This window comes from Meleagris gallopavo, chromosome Z, assembly GCF_905368555.1.
Source record: "Meleagris gallopavo chromosome Z, MGAL_WU_HG_1.1, whole genome shotgun sequence".
In the NCBI taxonomy this organism is placed as follows: domain Eukaryota; kingdom Metazoa; phylum Chordata; class Aves; order Galliformes; family Phasianidae; genus Meleagris; species Meleagris gallopavo.
Window position 1 is genome coordinate 8200926 of NC_139435.1, and position 22603 is coordinate 8223528.

General features: G+C 58.2%; 3 protein-coding genes across 10 annotated transcripts in view; 1 reads left to right on the top strand and 2 right to left on the bottom strand.

The window, feature by feature from the left end:
• Positions 1 to 1189: 1189 nt before the first annotated feature.
• On the bottom strand, positions 1190 to 14734 carry ARID3C (AT-rich interaction domain 3C). The gene is made up of 8 exons (XM_085213099.1): positions 14489 to 14734; positions 13782 to 14111; positions 7143 to 7215; positions 4274 to 4457; positions 3936 to 4180; positions 3542 to 3799; positions 3295 to 3384; positions 1190 to 2575 (listed from the first exon to the last, which is right to left on the bottom strand). Exons 1-8 carry the CDS (start codon positions 14525 to 14527, stop codon positions 2433 to 2435), a joined length of 1362 nt encoding a protein of 453 aa, XP_085069225.1. The 5' UTR covers positions 14528 to 14734; the 3' UTR covers positions 1190 to 2432.
• A 2804-nt stretch (positions 14735 to 17538) lies between these two features.
• On the bottom strand, positions 17539 to 19830 carry SIGMAR1 (sigma non-opioid intracellular receptor 1). The gene is made up of 4 exons (XM_010725216.4): positions 19645 to 19830; positions 19019 to 19219; positions 18801 to 18893; positions 17539 to 18528 (listed from the first exon to the last, which is right to left on the bottom strand). The coding sequence occupies exons 1-4, from the start codon at positions 19790 to 19792 to the stop codon at positions 18302 to 18304; spliced, it is 669 nt and encodes a 222-aa protein (XP_010723518.3). The 5' UTR covers positions 19793 to 19830; the 3' UTR covers positions 17539 to 18301.
• A 53-nt stretch (positions 19831 to 19883) lies between these two features.
• Positions 19884 to 22603, top strand: part of GALT (galactose-1-phosphate uridylyltransferase) — a 37878-nt gene continuing 35158 nt past the window's right edge. For 2 of the 8 annotated variants that reach the window (XM_085213105.1, XM_085213104.1), the window contains exons 1-8: positions 19884 to 20017; positions 20713 to 20882; positions 20963 to 21038; positions 21119 to 21167; positions 21269 to 21398; positions 21620 to 21676; positions 21950 to 22072; positions 22149 to 22281. In XM_085213105.1, the coding sequence (XP_085069231.1) occupies positions 19972 to 20017; positions 20713 to 20882; positions 20963 to 21038; positions 21119 to 21167; positions 21269 to 21398; positions 21620 to 21676; positions 21950 to 22072; positions 22149 to 22281 (784 nt within the window). In that variant the 5' untranslated portion in view covers positions 19884 to 19971. Of the gene's footprint in view, positions 20018 to 20650; positions 20883 to 20962; positions 21039 to 21118; positions 21168 to 21268; positions 21399 to 21619; positions 21677 to 21949; positions 22073 to 22148; positions 22282 to 22477; positions 22562 to 22603 lie in introns of all 8 variants that reach the window. The other 6 variants (XM_085213100.1, XM_085213101.1, XM_085213107.1 and 3 more) reach the window with 6 other exon arrangements.

Below are 22603 nucleotides of genomic sequence, written 5' to 3' on the forward strand. Positions count from 1 at the left end.
CGTGACCCCCTGGGGCCTTGGCACTCGATGTGCTATGGCCGGCACCACTCAGCAGTGACAAGGGACACAAGACCCCAATTAAGGCTGCATTGATTTCACTCCAGCCCCGTTTGGCAAGCTGTGCTGGGGTTACAGGTGTTCTGTCAGGTCTGAGTTGTCTCACACCTATGCAGCGCTGGCACCCACATCCCAGTACCCAGCACAAACTCCCTGGGTGCCCCCTGCACTCTGGGATACGTGCTGGCACACGGAAACAGACACACAGACACAGGCACACAAACCTAGTTACTCACACTCATGATCCTCACGCCTTCACATCCAGCTGTTGGACCCGATGATCGTCACAAGTCCTTTCCAACTCAGGATAATTTATGATTCTGTGCAGCCCGTCTGGTCACATTCATACTGGAGCCAGCACTACCGCAGTCTTTTGGCTTCTCTGCACAGCCTCTGTGTCCTCCAACCATGTACTCCCCACGAACCCTGCTCCCCCGCGCTGCAGCACCATGGACAGCGCCAGAGGCAGCCGGGGGCGTCCCACGGGGCTCCCACGGGGGTATCCCAAGGACGAGGGTGTCCTCAGATGATGACCCCACTGCCATCTTCGATACAGGAGGTGCTGTCCCCGTGAGCACCAGGGACCTAGTCTCATCCGTGCTGGGGGCTTTGTTCCCGTGGGTGCTGTTTGGGACTCTTTATTGGAACCCTGAGTCTGGGGGTTGGTGTTGATATAGGTGCTGGAGGCTTGTGCTCAGGGTTGCCATCCTACGAGCTGTTTTTGTTCACACTTTCCCCTGTGCACCCCATAACACACAGGCCTGTGAGCACCTGTGTGTGTACCTATGCCTCCAGGCTGGCCTGGCAGTGCTGTCATCTCAGAGTGCAACCCTGCAGCAATTACCCAAACAGCTTCTAACCATACCCCCACACGGCACAGTGATCTCCCACCCCTGGTTAGGATGTGTGAGACCTTGTAGCCCCCAGCGAGGCTTGGTTTGTTGCTCATCCTGCTCTGTGCATGACAAGGTACCAAGTTGCACTCCAGAACCCAAGGAGTGGAAACAATCCTGGGGTAGAGGCAACAGCAACATGGGCTGTGAAGCCTTGGCCATCACAGATGCCACCCCGGGATGTCACTGGTGTACTGAACCCTGAGCTATCCCCATCCCAACCACCGACGCCAGCTTGGTTCAGTTCAGTTCCTTTAATAGACACACAGCCACACTGCTGTGGGGGTGGCATAAGCAGCACTGAACCCCCACTGAGGTAGAGGCGAGCATTGCCTCGCGCTCATTTGCTTTGGCTCCCAAGGATGTGGGTGGGTGCAGAAGACATTCCCTTCCCCCCTGCCAACGAGGTAGTTCAGGGCCCCCCCATCTCCCTGCCCCCAGATGGGGACCTCGGCATCTGTGTCTTTGGTGGGAGGCACTGCTGGGTCATTCTGCTCTGCCCCCAGCAAGCCCTTCCCAGTGCATTACCCCCACCCACCGGCATTAAGTCCCTCCCACAGCCCCAACCCAATAGGCCCCACCCCCGTTCTCAGCTCGCCCCCCCACCAGTCCCACCAGTATCCCCAATGTGTGCCTCCCAGCGCAACCCCCCCCCCAAGCTGGGGGCTTGAGGTGTCCCCAGCGCTGGGTGCCACTGCCCGCGGGTGACCCCGGGGGTGTTACAGGGTGGGGCAGCGTGGGGGGAGTGAGAGGGAGGGCGGCAGCAATTGTTCTGAGTATGTGTGGAAGGTGTACAGTGTGTATGAGGAATGTGTAGGGGACACAGTGTGCACCAGGGGGGTGGACAGGGGTCAGTGTAGGGGGTGTATTGGTGATGCTGTGTGTGGGAGATGCAGAGTGTGCATTGCCAGCATGTGTAAGGAGCACAGTGTGCAAAGAGATGTGTATAAGGGGCAGTGTGTCAGAAAGCATTGCAATGTAGAGGGGACAGCGTATGCACCAAGGTGTGTAGAGGGGCTGCAATGCATACACTGAGGTGTGTAGGGGCTGCAGTGAGTGCATCAAGGTCACTACAGAGGATGCAGAATGTGCAGAGGTGTGCACAGGGGATGCAAAGTGAGCATCAAGGTGTACGGTCTGTAGCAGCTGAGGTATACATAGGGGCTGCAGTGAGTATTGAGGCAAGTATGGGGAATGCAGAGACTGCTTCAAGGGGACGTGGTCTGCAAGGTGCTGGAGTTCCAGGCCAGTAGGATCTGCATGGGGGTCACAGGAGATGCATGTTTTGGGGGTCCACATGGGTGAGGGGTAGTTGGACACCTGTGGGTGAAGGATGAAAGGGCCCCCATGGTTACTTGCTGCACTGCCACAGCCCCACATTGCAACATGATGTTTCCCCAGGCCCTCATGGGCACATCCTTTCCCGACTGGGCACATCCTTGCCCCGTGTTTGGGAGTGCAGCTCTTTGAGGAGCACTGCCCCTAAGGCGCAGTGCCAGTGGGAGTGTGGCTTTGTGAGGGGGCTGGTGGCAGTAGGTTCGGGGTGGCCGCAGGGTTTGGCCCACTTTGAGTGCCCCCTCCACCAGATGCTAAGGGGCCTGCAGGACGGCGGGCAAACAGGACACCTGGGGAGTGAGAGAAAAGGGGTTACAGGAAGGGAATAGCACCTCAGGGGGCAGCAGCCCCACATCACTCTTAGTGACACCCCTGTCCTCATATTCCCTTACCCAGCTATCAGGGTGGCCAGGATCCTTTGGTTGGTGGCTGTGCACACTCACAAGTCTCGACCTTTGTGGTTTGTTAAGTATTTATGCGCTTAAGGAAAAGCTATCTGCCTTAATTGGGGTGTCTCAGCAGGACAGGCTTGGGCAGAGTGACCTGCTTAGCCAGCATGGAAACTGTATCATCATGTAGGGAGAGCTCCTGTGCCCCATAGAGTGCTGTCAGTGAGACAGGTGCTTAAGCATCCACTCCGGGGCACCTGCATTCTCTTCACCACCCTGACATTGTCCTCTCTGAACCATATGGGACTCCAAACCCTAAATCCCAAATCCCACGGTGAGGATGAGCACAAGCCTTTTAACACCACTCAGACCAACTCTGTTCATCCATCTATCCATCCCCCTCTTTGGGCATTCACTGCCAGCCCCTGCAGGGTGACAGCTACCAGCTGCACCACCCCCCTTCTCTGCCTGCTCCCTCTCTCCAGCCCCTGCCACTTCGTTACAATGGATTTTATAGTAAAGACATCAGATTGAAGGAAGGACTTGCTGGCCAGGCAGTGGCTATAAGTTATTGGATTTCCTGGCCGCAATTACACAGGCCAAGCGGCCCTTCTATTTACCTGTGTAGACAACTCCATTTATTTCTATTGACATGTTGATACTGCTAATGCCGTTGGTGGACAGGTTCAATGCGGTCTCCTGTCTGTCATCTGGGGAAAGGAAATACCAATATAAGCATGAAGCGAAACAGAAGCTGGATGGAGCCTTCTGGAGAAGGGCTCTGTTCTGCCTGTGCATCCTTGCTTTGCCCCAGTGTCCCCAGTGTGCCAGGGGATGGGGTGACCATGTTGGGAGCTGCAGTGCTACCTCGGTTGGAGACTTTGATGTTCATGGGGAACTGGGAGGCTACAGCCAGGAGGTTGTGCTGCAGGGTGTGCTGCATCAGCCGCTGCTGCTCCTCCACCGTCAGGGCCACCTTCTTCTCTGGGGGCTCACCAGTCTCCAGCTTGTCCCGCAACTGCTCCAGCACTGCCGCCTGCGAGGCTGCAGCCACTTGAGCTGCTGTGAGGTGGTGGCTGGACAGCCCCACTGGGATGGTGATGCGCCCAGGCACTGTGCCATCTTCTGCAACAACAGGGAGAAGTCAGCTGGACTCCCCCACTCCGCCCCATCACAGCATCTTCACCACAGTGGTGGTGGGCTCTGGGTGGGCTCTGAAATGGAGAGCATCCCCAGAGGTAGAGACACACTCCTCACCCACCTTTCTTCACACCGTGCACTTGGCTGATCTGGCTGCAGCTATGGGTGGAGATGCTGAGACCTGGCAAGGGCATTTTGGGGGAGCCCAGCAGGGTTGGGGTGCCAGTGGGAGAGTAGTTGAAGAGTGCGGTGCCAAATGTCTGCCTCCGCCCCTCCCGCCGGTTGCTGTCGATGGCAGCCTGAAGCTCCCCAGGTGAGCTGAGAGCCCGCTTCTCACATTCATAGGGGTACAGATACTTCATGTATCTGTGGGGAATAGAGCTGGCATCAACTTTCTGCTGAGCAGTGCCAGGAAGGGATGGAGCCCTCCTTCCCCTATGGGACACCCCATGCTCTCACTGTGTGCGGAGGGTGAAGGCAGCACTGGTGATGGAGGTAGGTAGGTTGAGGCCCTTGGTGATCTCACGCCAGATCTTCTTGTTGATGACCTCCACCAGGCCACCCTTGTCTGTCACCAGCCGATACAGCGTGTAGAGGTCCAGCACTTGCTTGGCCATGATGGGGATGCGGTTCACAGGCGTCCCTTCCAGTGAGCACAGGGAGAAAGAGAAAAGAAGCACGAGATGAGCATACGTCCATCCCCTTGGGGACATGGCCTCCATGGGTACCAACTCTCAGCACCACAGCTCCTCCAGAACCACTCACAATAGTCTCCCTGCAAAATTCCTGCAGCTTCCTGTAGAGCATCTGCAAATTTCTCAAAGCATCCTAAGAGGCATCGTCTTAACACTGAGCCTTGGGGCATGAGTACCAGGGCTCTCTGCTCCCCATAGGGACACTGTTAACCAGGACTCTGCAAGCCCAGCACAGATTAGCATGGTCCTCCAAAGCCATCAGGTCTGGCTACAACCATCTCCCTACTTATCCCAGCCCCATGGTGCCTGGGAGCAGGCACCATGGCAGTGACTCGAGGCAAAGGAAGGATGAGCATCCCATCCCATCCCATCCCATCCCATCCCATCCCATCCCATCCCATCCCATCCCATCCCATCCCATCCCATATTTATTCCTTGGCAGGCTGTGGGCAGTATTGGAAAGCCATCCATTCTGCAGGGGAGGCTGTCACGGCTGCGCTTTGCCCCTCAAACGAAGCCGTCACTCACCGCCATCCTCCAGCATCCCTAATTTATGGCCCCGATATTGGCTTGGCTTCTTCGCATAAGCCTGAAAAATGAGCTCTTTTTATTCCTTTACTGAGTTCATTTAACTTTTTTTTTTTTTTTTTTTTTTTTTTTCCCCCCTTTGTGTTGTTTGCCAGGTTGGGAAGGGGTAGTTTTTACTCCTAGGAAAAGGGTAAAGATTGATCCAATATCCACCCGTGGTCCTTCATCAGTTCTGCCCAGCACAGCCCTATTACCTGATCTGGGGGCTCCCCATCACCCCAGAAGCTATGAATGCAGTGGATCCAATCAATGCCCTCTAGACATCTTCTTTCCCCCCCCCTCCCTGGCTAATGAAAGCAGATGCCATTAATCTTTGGGCTGTGCAGCGCTGACGGCCAGTGCCCATCCCACTGACAAAGGGACCTGTCTGTGTCCCTGCAGAGTGATGGCCCTGATTCTGGCTGGGGTGCATGGCACAAAAGCCTAAGGAGGTGGTAGGGCCATTGTGCTGCTGCAATTAGTTCCTCAATTGATTAATGGTGCTCTGTTATCAGCAGGGCCCTCTCTTTGGGAGGGGGCAAATGCAGAGGATGTGCAGCTACCTCCTGGGGCTCACTGTCCCTTCCCAACCCGTTGCCACCCTGAGGGTGACCCTTCTGTCTGTACACCCGTGGATGTCCATGGGATATGAGTACTCACCCTCTGAACCACAAGACACCCTGCACCCCCCAGGGTCACCCTGAGCTGCCCCCCACCCTGGGGAAGGGAGAGGAGTAGAAAAGGGGAGCATCCGGCTCCCTCCCTCCTCCTTGCACCACCAGGCGCTCACTTAATTAGCCCGGGCCCCAATAGCAAGGGAGTTAATTAGTTCTGGAGAGAGAGATAATGAAGCCGCCAAGCAGGCCATGAATCTTGTGGCTGAGGGATGCTGGGGGGTGGAGGGGGAGAGGAGACAGTGCCAGTGCTCCCCCAGCTTCCTCCCACCTGCCCCAAAGTTGGGGTCACGCAGTGCCCACAGGGCAGCACCTAGATCTCCCTCTGCTTCCAGCCCCACAGCCCTGAAAAGAGTTTGTGGTGGGGCCTCAGCACCACCAAGAGTTGGGTGCTGCTGCCCCACGGGTGGGCACCCACTCTCCCTGATGATCCCTAAGGCAGATCTGGGTCTGACTGCCCCTCTTTGCCCTGCACACTACTACATCCAAGCCCTTCCCGCCCCACCTCCCCTTCAGCCTTCCCCCGTTAATTAGCTCGGCATTAACCTCTGCCTGGGGTTTACTGGCTATCGAGCGGCATGTTCATTAATCCACACACTGGCAAAAGGCTCTAATTAATACAGCTAGCCGCACGCCCGCATTCGGCAACTTTTAATTGTTGCGGACCTGGATGGTGAGGGCGAAGGTTAAAGCATTTATTGAGTCCCCAGGAGCTGGCTTGTCCCTGTGCCGATAGCAAAGATTTCCGATGGTCTGGGTGGGCTGCAGGGCTTTAACCCCTGGGCACCCGGTGCTGCTCCCACAGCCCTGGGGCAGTGCTCGTGTATGGCCATGATGACCCACAAATGCTAATGGGGATTGCTAATGGGCACTGCTAACAGGTCTTGCTAATAGGCATCTCTGCTGGGTATCACCAATGGACCAATGGTAACAGGCATCATTATTGGGCATCTCCACTGGACATCGCCAATGGGCACTGCTAATGGGTACTGTCAGTAGGCATCCCCGTCAGCCATCACTAATGGCCATAATTAATGGCTTTTTCTAATACATATTGCCCAAGGGTACTACTAACTGGCACCACTGGTGCACATTCCTGCTGGTTGTTGTTGAGCATCAGCAATGGGCATCACCACCAGCCCAAATCTGGGGGTCCCTCTGGCTGAAAGCAACTCAAGATGGGTTGGATAAGGGGACGAACCTATGGATGTGCCCATGTGTAAATGTGTGTGTATAAAATGTGGTGTGCAAGTCTAAAGGTGCATTCCAGGAGACATAGGGTGTACAGGCAGAGATGAGCTTGCGTAACAGTGACACACGTGAGTCTGCAGCTGCTCAGTGCACGAGTGCCTCTCATTAGCTAGAGTACCCACCCACACCACCCACCTTTACCTCTCTTCTGCATGAAGCTGAAGAGGTCATCCAGGAATTCCTTGCGCTTCGGATCCTCATCCAGTTCATAGAGCTGAGGATAGGGGACAGAGGGGTCAGTGCTGCCAGCACCAAGGAGGGGTCAGCATGAAGGATGGATACCCTGCTGGCATCCCCCATTCCCTGCAGCTCTCTGTGCCCAGGGCTGCTGTATGCTCCCCAGCACCAACACCATCACCCTGTTCCCTCTGTGCCTCAGTTTCCCCACAGCAGGGCAGGATGCGCCCATGCTGTGCAGCTCGCCTGATTCCAGCACAGCGCTTCAGTGACCATGACAAATTGGAGCCCGCCAGATCGATGGCCCAGCAGTAAAAGTCAGAGCACATGAAGGAAAAATTAGCACCAATCGAAGGCGCTATAGACACTGATTCCTCCCAGTGAGCCCAGCAAGAATTTAAAGCCATTGAAAAGAAACAAAACTCAGCAGTCCAGAATGGATTTCCAAAACATATACAAAGAAATGCAAGCTGGAAAACAAAGTCAGGCACAAAATAGAGTCGTTTAAAAAACAATTGTGTAGGGAAAGGCCGTTAAAAACCAATAGAAAGGGAGCCCCCCCACCTCCACACAACACATAATTCACCGGCAGATAAAAAGAGTGGGGCTGTGTGGAGGTGTCGGCAGCGGCCATGCAGAGATCTGCGGACATGGGGACGGCGGGCACAAGGACACAGGGATGCAGAGATTCAAGGACATGGGGACATGGAGTTGGGGTTGTGAAGAGACGGGAATGTGAGAAGTAAGGGATGTGGGGGCATGAGGATGCGGGGATGCAAAGATGTGCAGAGCTGAGGACATGGAACAAGGGTCTGCTCTGACAGCCTCAGAGCACTAGAAGCTCTTGTTTCCCTGCCTGGCCGCCAGCCCACCCCTTCCATCCCTCTCAGCATGGGAACTCAGGACTAATCCCCCACACCATCCACTGCTGCCAGTTCAGGGTCATACCCTCCCCAGGGGTCAGCCAGCAGAGGGGTCTGGCTGGGCCCCCGCTGCCAGATCCATCTCTGCTCCTGCAGCTCCCAGACAGGTGCTACCTCCCCGCATCAGGATCTGTCCTCCACCATTTATTAACCCCTCACCTTTTATCTGTTGTGCAAAGACATGTTACATCAGGCCAGGAGCAAAGGTCGGCTTTTAAGTGGAGCAAGGAAGAGGGGATACAGTTGGCATCCCACGTGGTTTGGGGATGCTCAGGCTGGAAAGGGGCTGGACACTGTGGTGTCCTGCGTCTATGGGGACAACCACTGGAGTGGCAGACTCCACACAGATCCACATAAGCACAAACAACTTTGCACAGGTGTGCACAACCCAGCATCAGAGCACATGCAGTCCACACGGGTATGCAGAGCCCTGTACATGTATGCAAAAATGTCACAATTACAAGTCTCCACATGGGCATATACACCACCACATGGATTTACACAACCACAAATAGGCATGCACAACCCTCTACATACATGCACAACCCCAAATGGGTGCAACTATTCCCTCTCAGCAGGCTTAATCCTGCACATGCATGCACAGCCCTGCATGGCAAGCACTCCATGTGAGCACACATGTTCCGAATGGGGATGTAGACCCCCAGATGGGGATGTAGACCCCCGAGTGGGGACACTCCCCTCACACACCTCCAGCAGCTGTCAGCCTTGCTCAGGGGGCAATTGTGCAACATGAACAGCGGCTCCTGCTTGCAGTGACCTATGAGCAAGGACCCTTTTAATCGTGTTTGTATTGATATAATTAGTAACTCATTTAACGCCATCGATGTAACTATATTCCTCTATAAACACAAGTATTAAACTGTCAAGCCTGGGGATCAATATCCCACTGGTGCGCAGCTCTGCTCCGCTCTACTGACCTCAGGACCCCATTTGTGAGGCTCTGACCCCACTCCCTCCCAGAGAAAGCCCACAGGCCCCAACACAAACCTAGCACAACTCTTGGGGTGTCCCTGTCCTGAACCCACTGCAGGTGCAGCTGTGGGCACCCCGCTCCCTGTCTGCACCCCATTGATATGGCAATGTCTTCTTTCCTTAAGGAATGGGGATAACGGTGCTGCACCAGGTTAAAGGGCAGCAGGTCAAACATGGCTTATTAAAAGGATGTGAATAGACCTCATGCCTCCCCTGTCACCTCACCACGATTAAATAACATTGTTAGCATACTTCCTCGCCCCAAAGGTGCCTCTCCTTGATCTGGGGGTATAGAGACAGAGCAGACCCCATGGCCCAGCCCATCCTGCAGAAGAGGGAAGAAGGGAGGTGGCAGAGCCCCTCCATCCCCACAGCACTGCCAAGGGAAGCATTCACAGTGGGACCCCTGCTCAGCTGCCACCTCCCACCAACAGCCAGGGCTCAGATCAGCCACCAGAATTTAATCCACTTAATATGGGCTGCATCGATCCCGAACCCTGCTCAGCTTCCCCCCTGCCTCGCATCCCCCCAGCCCTCAGCCGCTTAATATGCACTGCATTGATTAGCTTCCCTGCTAATTTCTCCATCTGTCCACTGCTCACACAGGGAGCAGAGGAGATGCTCTTTCTGCACCCACCCTCCACCCTGGTGTGCTGCAGGTGCTCATTTGCGGACCTTGGTTTCTTTTGGGAACTACACAGCCCTCTGGAGCAACACTGCACTACAGTTCCACTGTATTGTGTATAGCCAGGAACCACGTACCTGGTTCCCATCATGTGCCAATGAGGTGGGGGAGCCACTGGAGCCTCAGTTTACCCATGGGCTACCAGTCAGGGACCCAGGGACTCTGGCCTCCCATGATGGGGTCCCCCCCACTCCCATCCCACTGCTGGGAGCAGCTCGCTCCCCGCCGGGCACCATTCAGCCCTGACCTTGCAGGCGCCTGGCCCCACGCCGTTAATAAGTTAATGGTTATGGGACGGCACTGCCTGGATGCTGGCTGCATCCGAAAGTGCTGTCAGCTGCTGGGGGGCTGTGCCCCAATCCCACAGCCCCCACCAGGGCCATGCTGACCCCAGTGTTCCCACTTTCATCACTGTCCCATTATCACAGCCAGACACCCCCCATACTGGATCTCCCCAGCCTGTTCCAAGTGCTCTCCTTCAAACCATTCACCGTGCTTAATATTTAACGGGGCTTTACAGAGCAACAGGTTTAATCAGCGCTGATAGCGCGGCGGATCCGGCAGGCCATTAAAACCCCCTCCCCGCCACCACTGTTGGTCCTGGGGGAGCTGCCTGCTGCAAACATTAACCCAGTTTGGGGCAAGGTGAGGGGTGTTTGCTTGTGGCACTGGCCTTGGGATGGCAGCCTCCTGCCCTGAGGATATGAGGACTCACGGGATCCCCAGCCACGTCCTCAGCCCATTGAGTAGGAGGGGAAACTAAGGCACAGAGCACCAGAATGGCATGGAGGAAATGTGATTTGTGATGCCATTGTGACACTGTCACCATATCCCAGTCCTGGGGATACTTCTGTATCTGCTGTAGGGAACCTGCTTTAGCAGAGAGTTGGACTAGATGATCTCTAGAAGTCCATTCCAACCCCTACAATTCTGAGACTCTGTGACACTGCAAGGTGGAGCAACCCAAGTAGTGCCCCGTGCTCCTGTGAACAGCCATGAGTACACCCATGCATCCCTCGGTGCTCTCCATACATGCACATTCACCCTCCGTGCACACGCTGCATGTTTGCACAGCCCTGTTCTGCTCACACACCCTCACACACTCTCTCTGTGTGCACACACCCTGTGCACACTCACACACCCCTTATGCACATTCTCCTTGTGTACACTCACACCCCCACTACCCTGCAGTCCCAAATGTGCACTCACCCCCCACACACCTGTATCTGCACACCTCGTAAGACCAGAACCCACCTCTCCGGGTTTGTATGCTGCCCCACTGCAGCAGCCCCACTTCCATCATTAACCTAATTAATGGATTAGTGGAGGTTAAAGCCGGCGAGGGGGTGCAAACCCAGCACTCTCATCTGACTGCTGGCACAGAGCTGGGAGGAACGCACAGGGTCCTGCCAGCCTCATTTCAGCCTTTTCTCCTTTCCCCGAGCTCGGGGACACGGCTATCCCCACCTCCCCGAACACTCGTCCCCAGCTCCTGCACTGCTCGCACTGCTGGCACCTTTCTTCTCACACCCTTGATTAGTTTTTACACCTCCTTCTCGGAGCCCCGACGCCGAGCCCCAGGGAGCTGCAGTCTGGGAACTGAGGTTGTGGTGGACAAGGGCGCTCCCGGCATCCCCAGACCGCATCGGGGCCGGTGTTGCGTCCTCCCGAGGCACTGGGCTCCGTGGCATGGGACAGGGGTTGTGGGTGCCCCGCTCCCAGGGGTTGTGGGTGCCTCAGCACTCAGCCCCGCTCACTTCGCAGCCCCTTTGCCGCAGGTGGTCCCGTCCCCACGTTTGTGGTTGGGAAACCTCCGGCAGCCGCGGAGAGGAGCGGACTCTGCGCCCTTGTACCGCGGTGTAATCAGAGAGCCTCTAATTTAGACCCAGAGCCCCGCGGGGCTGCTCTGCACCTGGGTGGAGATGCATCGGGAGGAGGGATGGGTCAGGGCGAGAGCCCCTTCCTCGCAGGGGTCTCGGCGACCGTCCCAGACAGCGGGGAGACCTCTGGGACTTTGGTCCGTGCTTCTTTACCGAGCGGACACGAACGACTGCGCGGCTGATGCAAGGGGGAGGTAAGGGGTTTCCCGACCCGTCGGTATCACAGCAACCCGCAGAGCAAAGGTCCCTCTGCGCCCACAAACTGCGGGTGCCCAAAACCATTTCCCCTACATGGGTTGCCAGAGCAAAGCGCTCGTTTCGCCCATAAATCCTCACAAATCCCTTCGGCAGCCCCTTCCTCCCGGCCCCGAGCGGGGAACCTGTTCTCCAGGTCAGATACAGCCTCGAGGACACGTCCCCTTCCGGGCAGAGGAGGGCCAGCTACCCCGCAGCCTCCGGGGCACCGAATCCTGCCCCAAACCACAAAGCTCCTTTCCCCTCTTTCCGACTCATCCTGAGGCACGCTCTGGCAATAGGTCCCTTTGTCCCTGTGCACCCGAGGGCACTGGAGATAAGAGACGCCCTTCTGTCCCCAGGGCTGGATGGGAAAAGACAAGCTACCAGCTGGAAAACCCATGAGCGGCAGCGACTCGTCTCTTTAGGGCTGAGGAAGAAGAGGGGAGGAAGCCGGCGAGCCGGCGAGTTACAGTTATCACCCCGCCCTGATGTCCTCTGTGATCTGTCCCCCCGTATTTACATCGCGATTTGCAGCCGCACTAACGAGGGGCAGGGCGCGGGGCCGAAGGAAGAGAGAAATGCCTGGGATGCTTTCTCTCTGCAAAGCCTCCCCGGGGCCGGGAGCGAGGGAGGAGCCGCGTCCCACCTCCCGCCTGAGCCCGGGAACCGGACAGTCAGCCTTCTTCAGCGCAGCGGGCTGTAACGTAACACTTCCCCGCCGAACTATTCGACCTATGCAGCGCACCCACCCTCAGGGTGGCCCAGTGTATATACCGTGGACCAGAACCATAATGAACCGTGCAATATCTGAACAGAAAGTCTGGCCCCTGCAGCCGTTCTCATCCCCTCCTGGCTGAGGATGTCCTTAAGTCCCCAAGCACTGGACATAAGGAACGTTTATCCTCCTCCAAGCAGCGCTACCACAAAAAGCCACACACCTTTGCACAGAGACATCTCAACCCGCCCTGTCCCTTTGTGTACCACCCCTGCCATGACCATCACCACGACTCCAGTGAGTTCACAGGATGTGCAAACCCAAGACAGAGCTGCACAACCCACTCTTGCATCCCTGCAGGAGCCTCACACAAAGTGAGGGTAGCTCAACTCAGCAGGGGGGAAAATATGCAAGTGGGAATGGTATTAAACACAGAGATCCTTTCTCCACCCCAGAGCCCACAGGCCCTATGACCTTCCCAGATCTCTGCAGAAACTCACAGGTGAACACAAGGAAGTGTCAGATTCTGGGCACCCTTCTGTCCCCCAGGGCACCCTTCCAACCCCATGGGGCAAAAGGGGCTGGGGCTATCCAAGCACAGTGGAGCTGAAGGAGAGTACAGGGAGCTGGGAGAAAGGCATAGGGGACATGGAGGGGGTGAGGCACACCAGAGTGGGGAGGGATGGGTCTTGGTGGTAGGGGATGCGGAGTCCATTTGGGAAGCAACAAAGTATAGGGTGGTGGGAAATGGGGAGCCCAACAGGACACTTGCTGGGGAGAGACCAGGTGCAGGGATGGCAGGTGTGGAACATTCATGGGGTGCCCATCTTGGGAGGGATGGTGATTCAGGACAGGGGTGCTGGGGTGCACTAGCTGTACTTGTCTGGCATGCAGTTTGGGGGCAAAGGAGGGGGACTCGGGGAGGGTCCCATTTACAGTGGCACAAAATTGATATTTGGGGGCAATGGGAGATATGGCAAAAGTCTTCTTGGGGTACAGTTGGGATGGGGCTTGGGGGCAGTGGGGTGACTGGAGATGGGCTCTGGGATGGGGAGAAGGGACTATAAGCAACATCTATTTGGGGAAAGCTGGAATCAAGTTAAGGGACAGTGGGGGGGCATCGGGGATCAGCCTGGGGCTGCCGGTGCCGCTGCAGCAGATGCTTCCTACCTGCTTGAACTGCTCCTCGTAGGTCCACTCGTGGTGTGGCGGGGGCGGCGGGTCGCAGGGCTCCCCTTCCTCCTCCTCCTCATCCTCCTCTTCCTCTTCCTCCTCCCCCGCTGCGGCGGCCAGCGGGCGAGGGCCAGGGGTCGGGCGGCGGCGGGGGGCGGCGGGCGGCGGAGCGGGGCCGGGACCAGGAGCGGCTTCGAGCGGCGGCCGTCGGGGTGCGCCGTCGGGGCCGCGGGCCAGGCGGGCCGCCTGCTGCCGCTGCAGGCTTTCCATCACCGCCGCCAGGCGCAGCCCCCCAGCCGCCCCGGGCCCCCGCGGCGGGGCGGCCGGCTGCGGGCACAGGGCACGGCCTCAGCACCGCCACCGGAGGAGCGGAAAGAGGAGGAGGAAGCACCCCCACTCTCTTCGCCCCCACCCGACCGGGGGCCCTGCCCCGAAGTTGCCCGCAGACGGGGTTGGGGGTGTGGGGAGAGGGAGGGCACCTCATCCTCGCGTCCCGGTACCCCTCGGGACGCATCCGAGCGGGGACCCCTGTCCCTGCCTTTCAGTCCCAAAAAGACCCCACTCCCATCGGGGAACCCCCACTCCTAGTACTACCCCCGCGGTCCTACCGGAGAGCCCCGTTCGCTTCCATCGGGGCGTCCCCACCCCGTTCCCCCGCGGCCCCGGAGCCCCTCCGGTCCGTCCCGTCGCGGCTCGGCCCTCACCGGGGCGGTTCTGCCCGCCAGGCTGGGGTTCTCCACCATACCGCCGGCTCCGAGCGCCGCCCGGGGCTCGCCCCGCCGTCCCGGGGGCACGGCGCTGCTCCGCCCGGCCCCGGCCCGCCGCTCACATGGCGCCGCGCCCGCCGATATTTCTTTTATTCCGCAGCAGATGAGGGTGGGTGGGATTTTTTTTTTTTTTTTCCCCCTCTTTTCTTTCTTTCTCTCTTTCTTCCTTTTTTTTTTTTTTTTTTTTTTTTTTTTTTTTCCCTTGCAACAAGTGGCAGGCAGGCAGCAACACCCCTCCCCGCTCCCATTTGCTAGCGCACGTCAAGGGAGGCAGCCGGGGAGGGCCGGACCTGCGCAGCCCCAGGGGAGACCCGGGACCGGCCCGCGGAGAGCACAGAGCCCGAGGTTGCGAGAGCGGCTCTGTGTGCGTGTGTGTGGGGGGGTCATGGGGGGGGGTCTGTGCTCCTCTGTAGGGTGTGCACTGCGTACGTGTGTGTATGTGTGCAGAAGGTTTTCTGCCTGCACGCATCTGCATGTTGCTTTGCATTCGTGCACAGCAAGGATAGTGAACACCGTGTGTGTGTTTGTGTGCGTGTATGCAGGGAGATGTGTGAACGCCTGGTGAGGGAGTGCCCTGCACTCGTGTGTGTGTGTGTGCGCAGACGGGCTGTATTTGCACATGTATGTGTGTTGCGCTGCAAAGGGGGTGTGTGTGTGCGCTGTGTATGTGTTCATGCAGGATGTCAGCATGCATGTACTTGTGTGCGAGCTCCTTGTGTGTGTGTGTGAGTGTGCAGAGCAGTCTGTGCAGATGGGGTATGTGTGTGTGTGCACGTGGTGTTTAAGGTGTGCTTTCACCCCATGGGAGCAGAGTGCGTGCATACATTGTGCAGAGTTGTTCACATGCACACATGCAGCATTGTTGGAGGAGCTGAACATGTGTGCTTTGTGTGTGTGCTTTGTGTGTGTGCACGTTTTCACACCGCTGGAGACAATGATGTGTCTACCTGGACGTGCTGGGGCTGGGTGTGTGCCGTTTATGTGCTTATCTGCAGCAATCCATGTCGGGAGGGGTGGGCGTGTGCTCTATGTGCACAGGTAGGTGTGTGCACACGTGTGTCGGGGGGGGTGGGGTGCACCCTGTCACTGGGCAGTACAAAGGGGAGGCTGAAGCCAGCGGCAATCGCCGAGTCCTGACCCGCAAAACGAGCCCTGCCCGTGGGCTGGGGCCAGGATCCGCAGCATCCCGCAGCCTCTGCCCTTGCGCTGCCGCCCTGTGCGGGGAGAAGCGGCCACTCACCGCGGTGCTGCCCGGGGCTCGTGCGGCAGTGCAGCACTCCGACCCCGCGGGGCCCCCGGACGCTGTTTATCTTTGCACAGGAGATAAAGCAGCTGTCGGCCATCCTGTTTCGGGGTTGGACAGCTGTAGCCCGCCTCGGCCCATCCTTTCCCGGCACTTCCAGCACCAGATTATGGGCTGCAGCCCCTTGTTTGATGCACCCGAGGGTGCTGGCACCCCCTGTGCTAGGCTGTGCCCATCCACTTGTGCACTGGGCTGACGTGTCCCCCATCACCTTATGGGGACTGTACCTGTTTGGACCTGCAAGGGCTGTGTTCCCTCCACCCGCTCTGCGTTGTGCACTGCTGGGATCTGGCAGTGCTGGAGAGAAAAATCCCCCAGAAAAATGTGTATCGATGGCTGCGGTGGACGCAGCACAGGTAGATACTGTAGGTATAGACGGGCACAGCAGACAGCAGAGTAGATTGAGAGATACTCTGAGCAGAGAGATACTGCAGGAGGAATTGGGAAATAGATCCTGCGGGCTGATCGATATGTGCTCTGTGTGTAGGGACAGCAAGACAGAGCAGGCTGCAGCGGAAAGGTGCGTGTTGGGCAGCGAAGTGCATTTGTCCTGTGATGGCTCTGCAGCTGGACCCACATCACAGCGTCTCTTTGGCCACCTCTGAGGTGCCCTGGGATCCCCACTTGTCTTCTGTGTGCCAAAAGCTGCAGCTCTCCCACGTGTCTGGGTCACTTGGTGCCTGGGTGCCGGCAGCTGAGGGGCTCTGAACACAAGCCCCAGCCCAGGATGGGGGCTGTGCTTCAGTCAGTGGCAGCAGGGGATTGCGCACCCTGTTCTATGCCTCAGGTTCCCCATGTGAATCAAATGGTGATTAAAGACAACCCCTCCCAGTGGCACTCACCAAAACCCCTTGAGCTGCTCCCTTCCTCTGCTGAACACACCTAGGGGTGATAAGGAGCAGCCCCACGGGGACCCTTGCTCACCAGGGCGTTATTGACACAGGTGCTACTGAAAACACTGCTGAGATTGTTCACACTAATGTTATTTAGCAGCAATATTTCCGTAATAAAAGAAATCAATGGGCAAGAGAAAAGACCTGTCCAGAGCTTTGATTTTCTCATTTTAATGGCATACTTATTTACTCCCACTAGCGTGCCCATCGGATTTTCATTACGTGGCCTTCGCTGTAAGTGGAGCAGTATTGATACGAGCTGCTGAGTTAGCGCCTTCCTGCATAGGCCAGAGCAGGATCTCATGTTCCTCGACAGCCTGCGGAGCACACACATAAACACAGGCATGTGCACATGCGTTCACATATGCCTGTGAACTTGAATGGGGCACGTGCACAGAGGTGCACAAATGCATGCACACAGCTTCTCTGCCTACACACATCCGTACACATGCGCTATATGCTATGCACATACTTTCATGACCATATAGATGCATCATTGCTCTGCATATGCATACATGTGCACACACCTGTCCTCTACCCACCTGCACATTTTTAATCACACGCACACCTACACACTGCTCATGCACATCCATACAGAGTGCTGCTTGCAGCCCTGCATGTGTGTGCATGGCCCACGCACCCCAGGATCACCTCCCCTACCCTTCTCACATCCTTCTCTCCTCATACCCCTATCCTTCTGCACTGTTGTGCCCCCATGGTTCCAAGGACCCCCACTCCAGACCCAGCCCCATATCCCATGCTGGGGGTTCTGCACACACCAGACACCCAAGCAGGTGGGATGATGATGTTTATTACTGCCATCTCTTCTGGGTGACAAAAGACAACGAAGCCCATGCACAGGGCTGCCAGTTGGAGGGATAAGGAGAGATGTACTGTAGGCTTTTGGCCTGGGGACACAGAGTATTTTGGGAACAGAACAGAGCTGGAAGCCCTCTGCTGAGCCCAAATGGGCATCAGGCCGTGAGCAGAGTGCACACCCCCACTTGGCCGGGGACCCTGCTGGCTCTCAACCAGGGGAAGTATTTTGAGGGGCAAAGTCCCATCCTGAGCTGATTCAGAGTTTTGGGCACCCGCAGACACTCAGTATGTGCACAGCCCAGAGGCCATGCTTGGTTAAGGCGACAGATGGTGGCTGACCCCCCTGGGGGGAAAACAAGGAGGAGGCACAAAGAAGGGATCTCTTCCACTCAAGGGGCAGGTGACACAGCAGGGATGGGTGCCAGAACAGACCTTCAGCACAGAGGCTGATCATCCCCATACTGCCTGGGCATCCTCCCCTAGTGCCTGGGGACATTGTGTGCTGCCAGCACCTGGAAGCCACGGAGGGAGCTGCCAGCTGGACACTGTGCTCTGTGCTGATCACAGCTGCAGCTGCCTGCCAACCCAGATGGCACGTGGGGAACCTCCCAGGGGCTGTTTGGTGCTGGATGCACCAGCATCCCCATCCCCAGGTTTTGGGATCTGCAGCCCAGAGAAGAGAGGGAGGAGGAGGAAGGGGGAGGAAGGCTGTTGGGGCACACTGTCCAGCCAGGCTCAGCAGCCCAAAGTGCTGAAGAAGGCATTAACTTCCAGGAGGAGGCCCTTGGTGTAGGCGCGCAGTGTGTAGAAGAGGGTGATGAAGTCCTGAGTGCTGAAGAGGGTGTCTGCCAATGCGAAGGCAAGTGTTGATGGGACAAAGCCTCGGCCGTACTCCACCATCCAGGTGCCTGCACTCCACTGCACTGATGTGGCCTCTCCTGCCTGATGCACGATGGTGTCCCCTGCCAACACAAATGGCATCACTCCCAGTAGCTGACCCACATCATGCCCAAGGCGGAGATGTGTGGGACTGGGAGATGCAGTGCTCAGCCCCTTCCCATCCCTTCTCTATGGCCTGCAGCCACCCCTCTATTATTGACACCGTTGTGGTGAGGGGACATGGAGCGCCTCGTCCCCCTCTCTAGGCTCTTGCCAGCTGGAAGGAAGAGGCTGCGTGACAGTACAGAATGGCCATACTGCAGGATGGGGATTGCAGCCCTCATGTCACGCTTACCAGGATAATAGATCTCGCTTCTGGTGGTTCCCTCTTTCCACTGCCGGAAGGTGCCTGAGATGATGGTGTCATAGATTTCTGCCCAGTAGCGACCTGCAAAGGGCAAAGCACCACTTATCATGTCCCTGCAGGGATAAGAGGGCTGCCAGCTGCTGGGATGGACATTCCCAGAAGGAGAGGGGCTAAAAGAGCACAGCGACACCTCCTGCCCCACATACCTGAGTGTCCCCCAGTGTCAATGGCTGTCCCGAAGAGCAGCACGTACTCAGTGAGGGAGGCATGCAGCAGACACATGGAGCCCATCCAGCCGCCCGCATTCACAAACACCCACTGCAGGTCCTCATCAGGCAGGATGTGGCCCGGGTGCTTCTTCCGCAGCTCCACGATGATCTTGGAGAAAGCCAGCTCATGATCCAGTCCTGCAGTAGCAGGGTCAGCCTGAATCCCTGGCACGGACCAAGCCCTAACAGCCTCTCTACACTGCATCCTCAGCCATGGGGTCCCGGTTTGGCCTTTGGCAGCCCTACTTGGAGGAGAACACTACTTTTCCAGTCCCAGCCCCACTGCCTCCCCAATTGGTGGAGAAGGATGTATGGGACTGAGAGCCCCAGGGCCCACCCCTGGCACCAACTAGAGCAAGACCCCGAGGTGATGGCGGCCCTATCCCAGTAGCGTGCAGGCTCCTGCTGTGACCCTACGGGACTCCCCATGGGAGCTGATGCCCGTCCCATCCCACTTCCCTCCCGCACCAAAACCTCCCGCCCCCACTCCCCTACCGCTGCTCCCTTCCCGACCCCTTCCCCCTTCTCGGTTCCGCTTCCCGTCTCCCCCCACCCCCACATACCCGCGTGGTGCCGGGCGAGCTCGGCGATCTCGGCGGGCTGGAACTCGTACCGCTTGCAGGCTAGCCAGCCCCGCAGCCCCTGCAGCAGCAAGGCCAGCGCTCCCAGCCCCAGCCCGACCCGCAGCACCCACGGCCCCGCCACCCCCATGCCGCCTCCCCTCTCCTCTCCGCGCGGCGCCGCGCCGCTCCGCCCCGCCCGCGGGGACGACCCGGGACCGCCCCGTCGAGACCACGCCGCTCCCGGCCGCTGCGCTGCGCCGGCGCGAAGGGGCGGGACGGAGCCGGGACCTCCCGGCTGGGACGGGGCTTCCGGGTGGCGACGGAGGCATGGAGTCGGCGGCGGGGGGAGGCGGAGGCGGCTTCCGTGCCAGCGGTACGGCGGGGCCGGGAGCGCGGGTCGGGGAGGAGGGGCAGTCCCCGCCCTGCTCGTGTCATCCCGCTCGTGTCCCCCGCTTTTGTCGCCCGTTTTTGTCCCACCACCCGTGTTCCTCGTTAGGCGTCCCCCACTCCTCTCTTGTTCTCGCGCTCGTCTCTCCCCACTCGTGTCCCCATAGAAGTCTCCCCACAGCTTCCCCTGCCTCATGTTTCTCCACTTACGTCCCCCTCAGTCGCGCCCCACTTGTGTCACCAAACTCATGCCCCCACTTGTGACCACCCTGCTCACGTCCCCCAGCAGTGACCCCACTTATGTTCCCCCACTCGTCTCTTCACATACTCATGCCCATGGCCCACATGTGGCTCCCACTCATGTCTCCCCAGTCACGTTGTCCAACTTGTGTTCAGCAAATGTCCCCACCCCTACTTGCATGCTCCTAGTTGAGTCCTGCCACTCGTGTTCCCCTTTCATGTCCCCTTACTCACTTGTTGTCCCATACTCGTTTCCCCCTCCACTCACACTCTCCCATTCAGTTCCCCCTACTGTGTCCCCCCAGTAGTGTCCCCCGCTTGTGTCCCACCAATCATCTCCCTACCCACTCACAACTCCAGCCCACTCGTGTCCCCCCAGTCATGTCCTTCAGGAATGAGCCCCACTCATGCCCCCTCGGTAACCTTGCTGCCATCCCACAGAGCACCAGCACTCCCGCTACAACCCGCTGCGGGATGAGTGGGTGCTGGTGTCTGCACACCGCATGAAGCGGCCCTGGCAGGGACAGCTGGAGAAGCCACCCCCCGAGGATGTGCCCCGTTGGGACCCGAAGAACCCTCTCTGCCCTGGGGCCACCCGGGCCAACGGTGAGGTACCATGGGGCACCCTGACCCTGTTTCCCCCTCTGAGCCTCACCCCCCCATCCCCAGACTCCATTTCTCACCGCTACAGGTGAACCCGAACTACGAGGGCACCTTTGTCTTCCCCAATGATTTCCCCGCATTGCAGCCTGATGCCCCCGAGCCTGGTAATTCCTGCAGGAGTTCTGGGGGGCTGTAGGGGCATGGACGCTGCCCAAATTCCCTCCCTACTCTCTGTCCCCCCCAGATAACAGTGGCCACCCCCTGTTCCGAGCGGCAGCTGCCCGGGGTGTGTGGTGAGTACTCCAGCTCTGGCAACAGGCAGCTCTGTTGTTGTTTTCCTTTGCGCTCCTGTTCTGATTCTGGGGCACTCACCTGTGGGGGGCTTTTTCCTCAGCAAGGTGATGTGCTTCCACCCGCACTCCGACCTGACACTGCCCCTGATGTCGCTGCTGGAGATCCGGGCGGTGATTGATGCGTGGGCAGAACTGGAGGCAGAGCTGGGGGCCTCCTACCCCTGGGTGCAGGTCTGTTGGGAACAGGGGACATGTCCCCATCCATGGGGGCACACGGGAGAGGTGCTGCTGGAGCCCCACGGCTGGGTCCCTCATCCCCACCTCATACCCCTATGCATCAGGCTTCTGCTCTCATGTGCTGGTTTCCCCCTATGCTGGGGACAGCATTTTGTCCCCGCAGCGGGGATTGGGAGTGCTGTCACCTCTCACCCCCTGCTCTGCTTCCTCCACAGATCTTCGAGAACAAAGGCGCAATGATGGGCTGCTCCAACCCACACCCGCACTGCCAGGTGAGGCTGTGACCCCAGGGGCGACTCTAGGATGAAGCCCCCTGGAAGATGGGAGCACAGTGGGGTCAGTCCCCTTCTTGTCCCTTCTCTGCCGGGGACTGTCCCTTGTGGTTGCTGCATGCTGGACTGCCCACCTGGTGGCAGCACGGAACTGTGGTTGGTTGTGTATAGGGTTGGGTTTAGGTGCTGTGGCGTGAGCCTTGGGTGCCTGGGGGATGTGATGGGGCCAGCTCGTTGGGGACAGCTGATAACACAGCCCCGTGTCCCTGCCAGGTGTGGGCCAGCAGCTTCCTCCCCAACGAGGCACGCCTGGAGGAGCGGACGCAGCGACAGCACCACAGCCAGCATGGTGTGCCCATGCTGCTGGAGTACGCCGAGCAGGAGGCTCATCGTAAGGTGAGGACGTGGCTGTTCCCCTGTCCCTAAGTGGGGGATGTCCCTGTCCCCTTTCCCTGAGTGCTGTGTCCCACAGGAGCGGCTGGTGGTGGAGAATGAGGACTGGCTGGTGGTTGTGCCCTACTGGGCCATCTGGCCTTTCCAGACCCTGCTCCTGCCCCGTCGCCATGTCCTCCGCCTGCGGGACCTGTGTGACAGCGAGAGGGACAGTGAGTGATGCCCTGGGTTATTTTTTGGGAGGGAGCTCTATGGGGTTTTGTGGCAATGAAGGACATGATGCTCCATGCTCTTGGGGTGCTTGCCTTGGGGAGCGGCTGGCACCTCCTTCATGCTTGTCACCAGTGCCTGGTGTCACTGGAGGTCCTGGCCAGCTCTGGGTGCACTCACCACCCCCCAACCCCACAGGCCTGGCCTCCATCATGCAGCGGCTGCTGATCAAGTACGACAACCTCTTCCAAATCTCCTTCCCCTACTCCATGGGCTGGCATGGTGAGGGTCCCATCTTCTCTGCCCCTCTGTCCTCATCTCTCC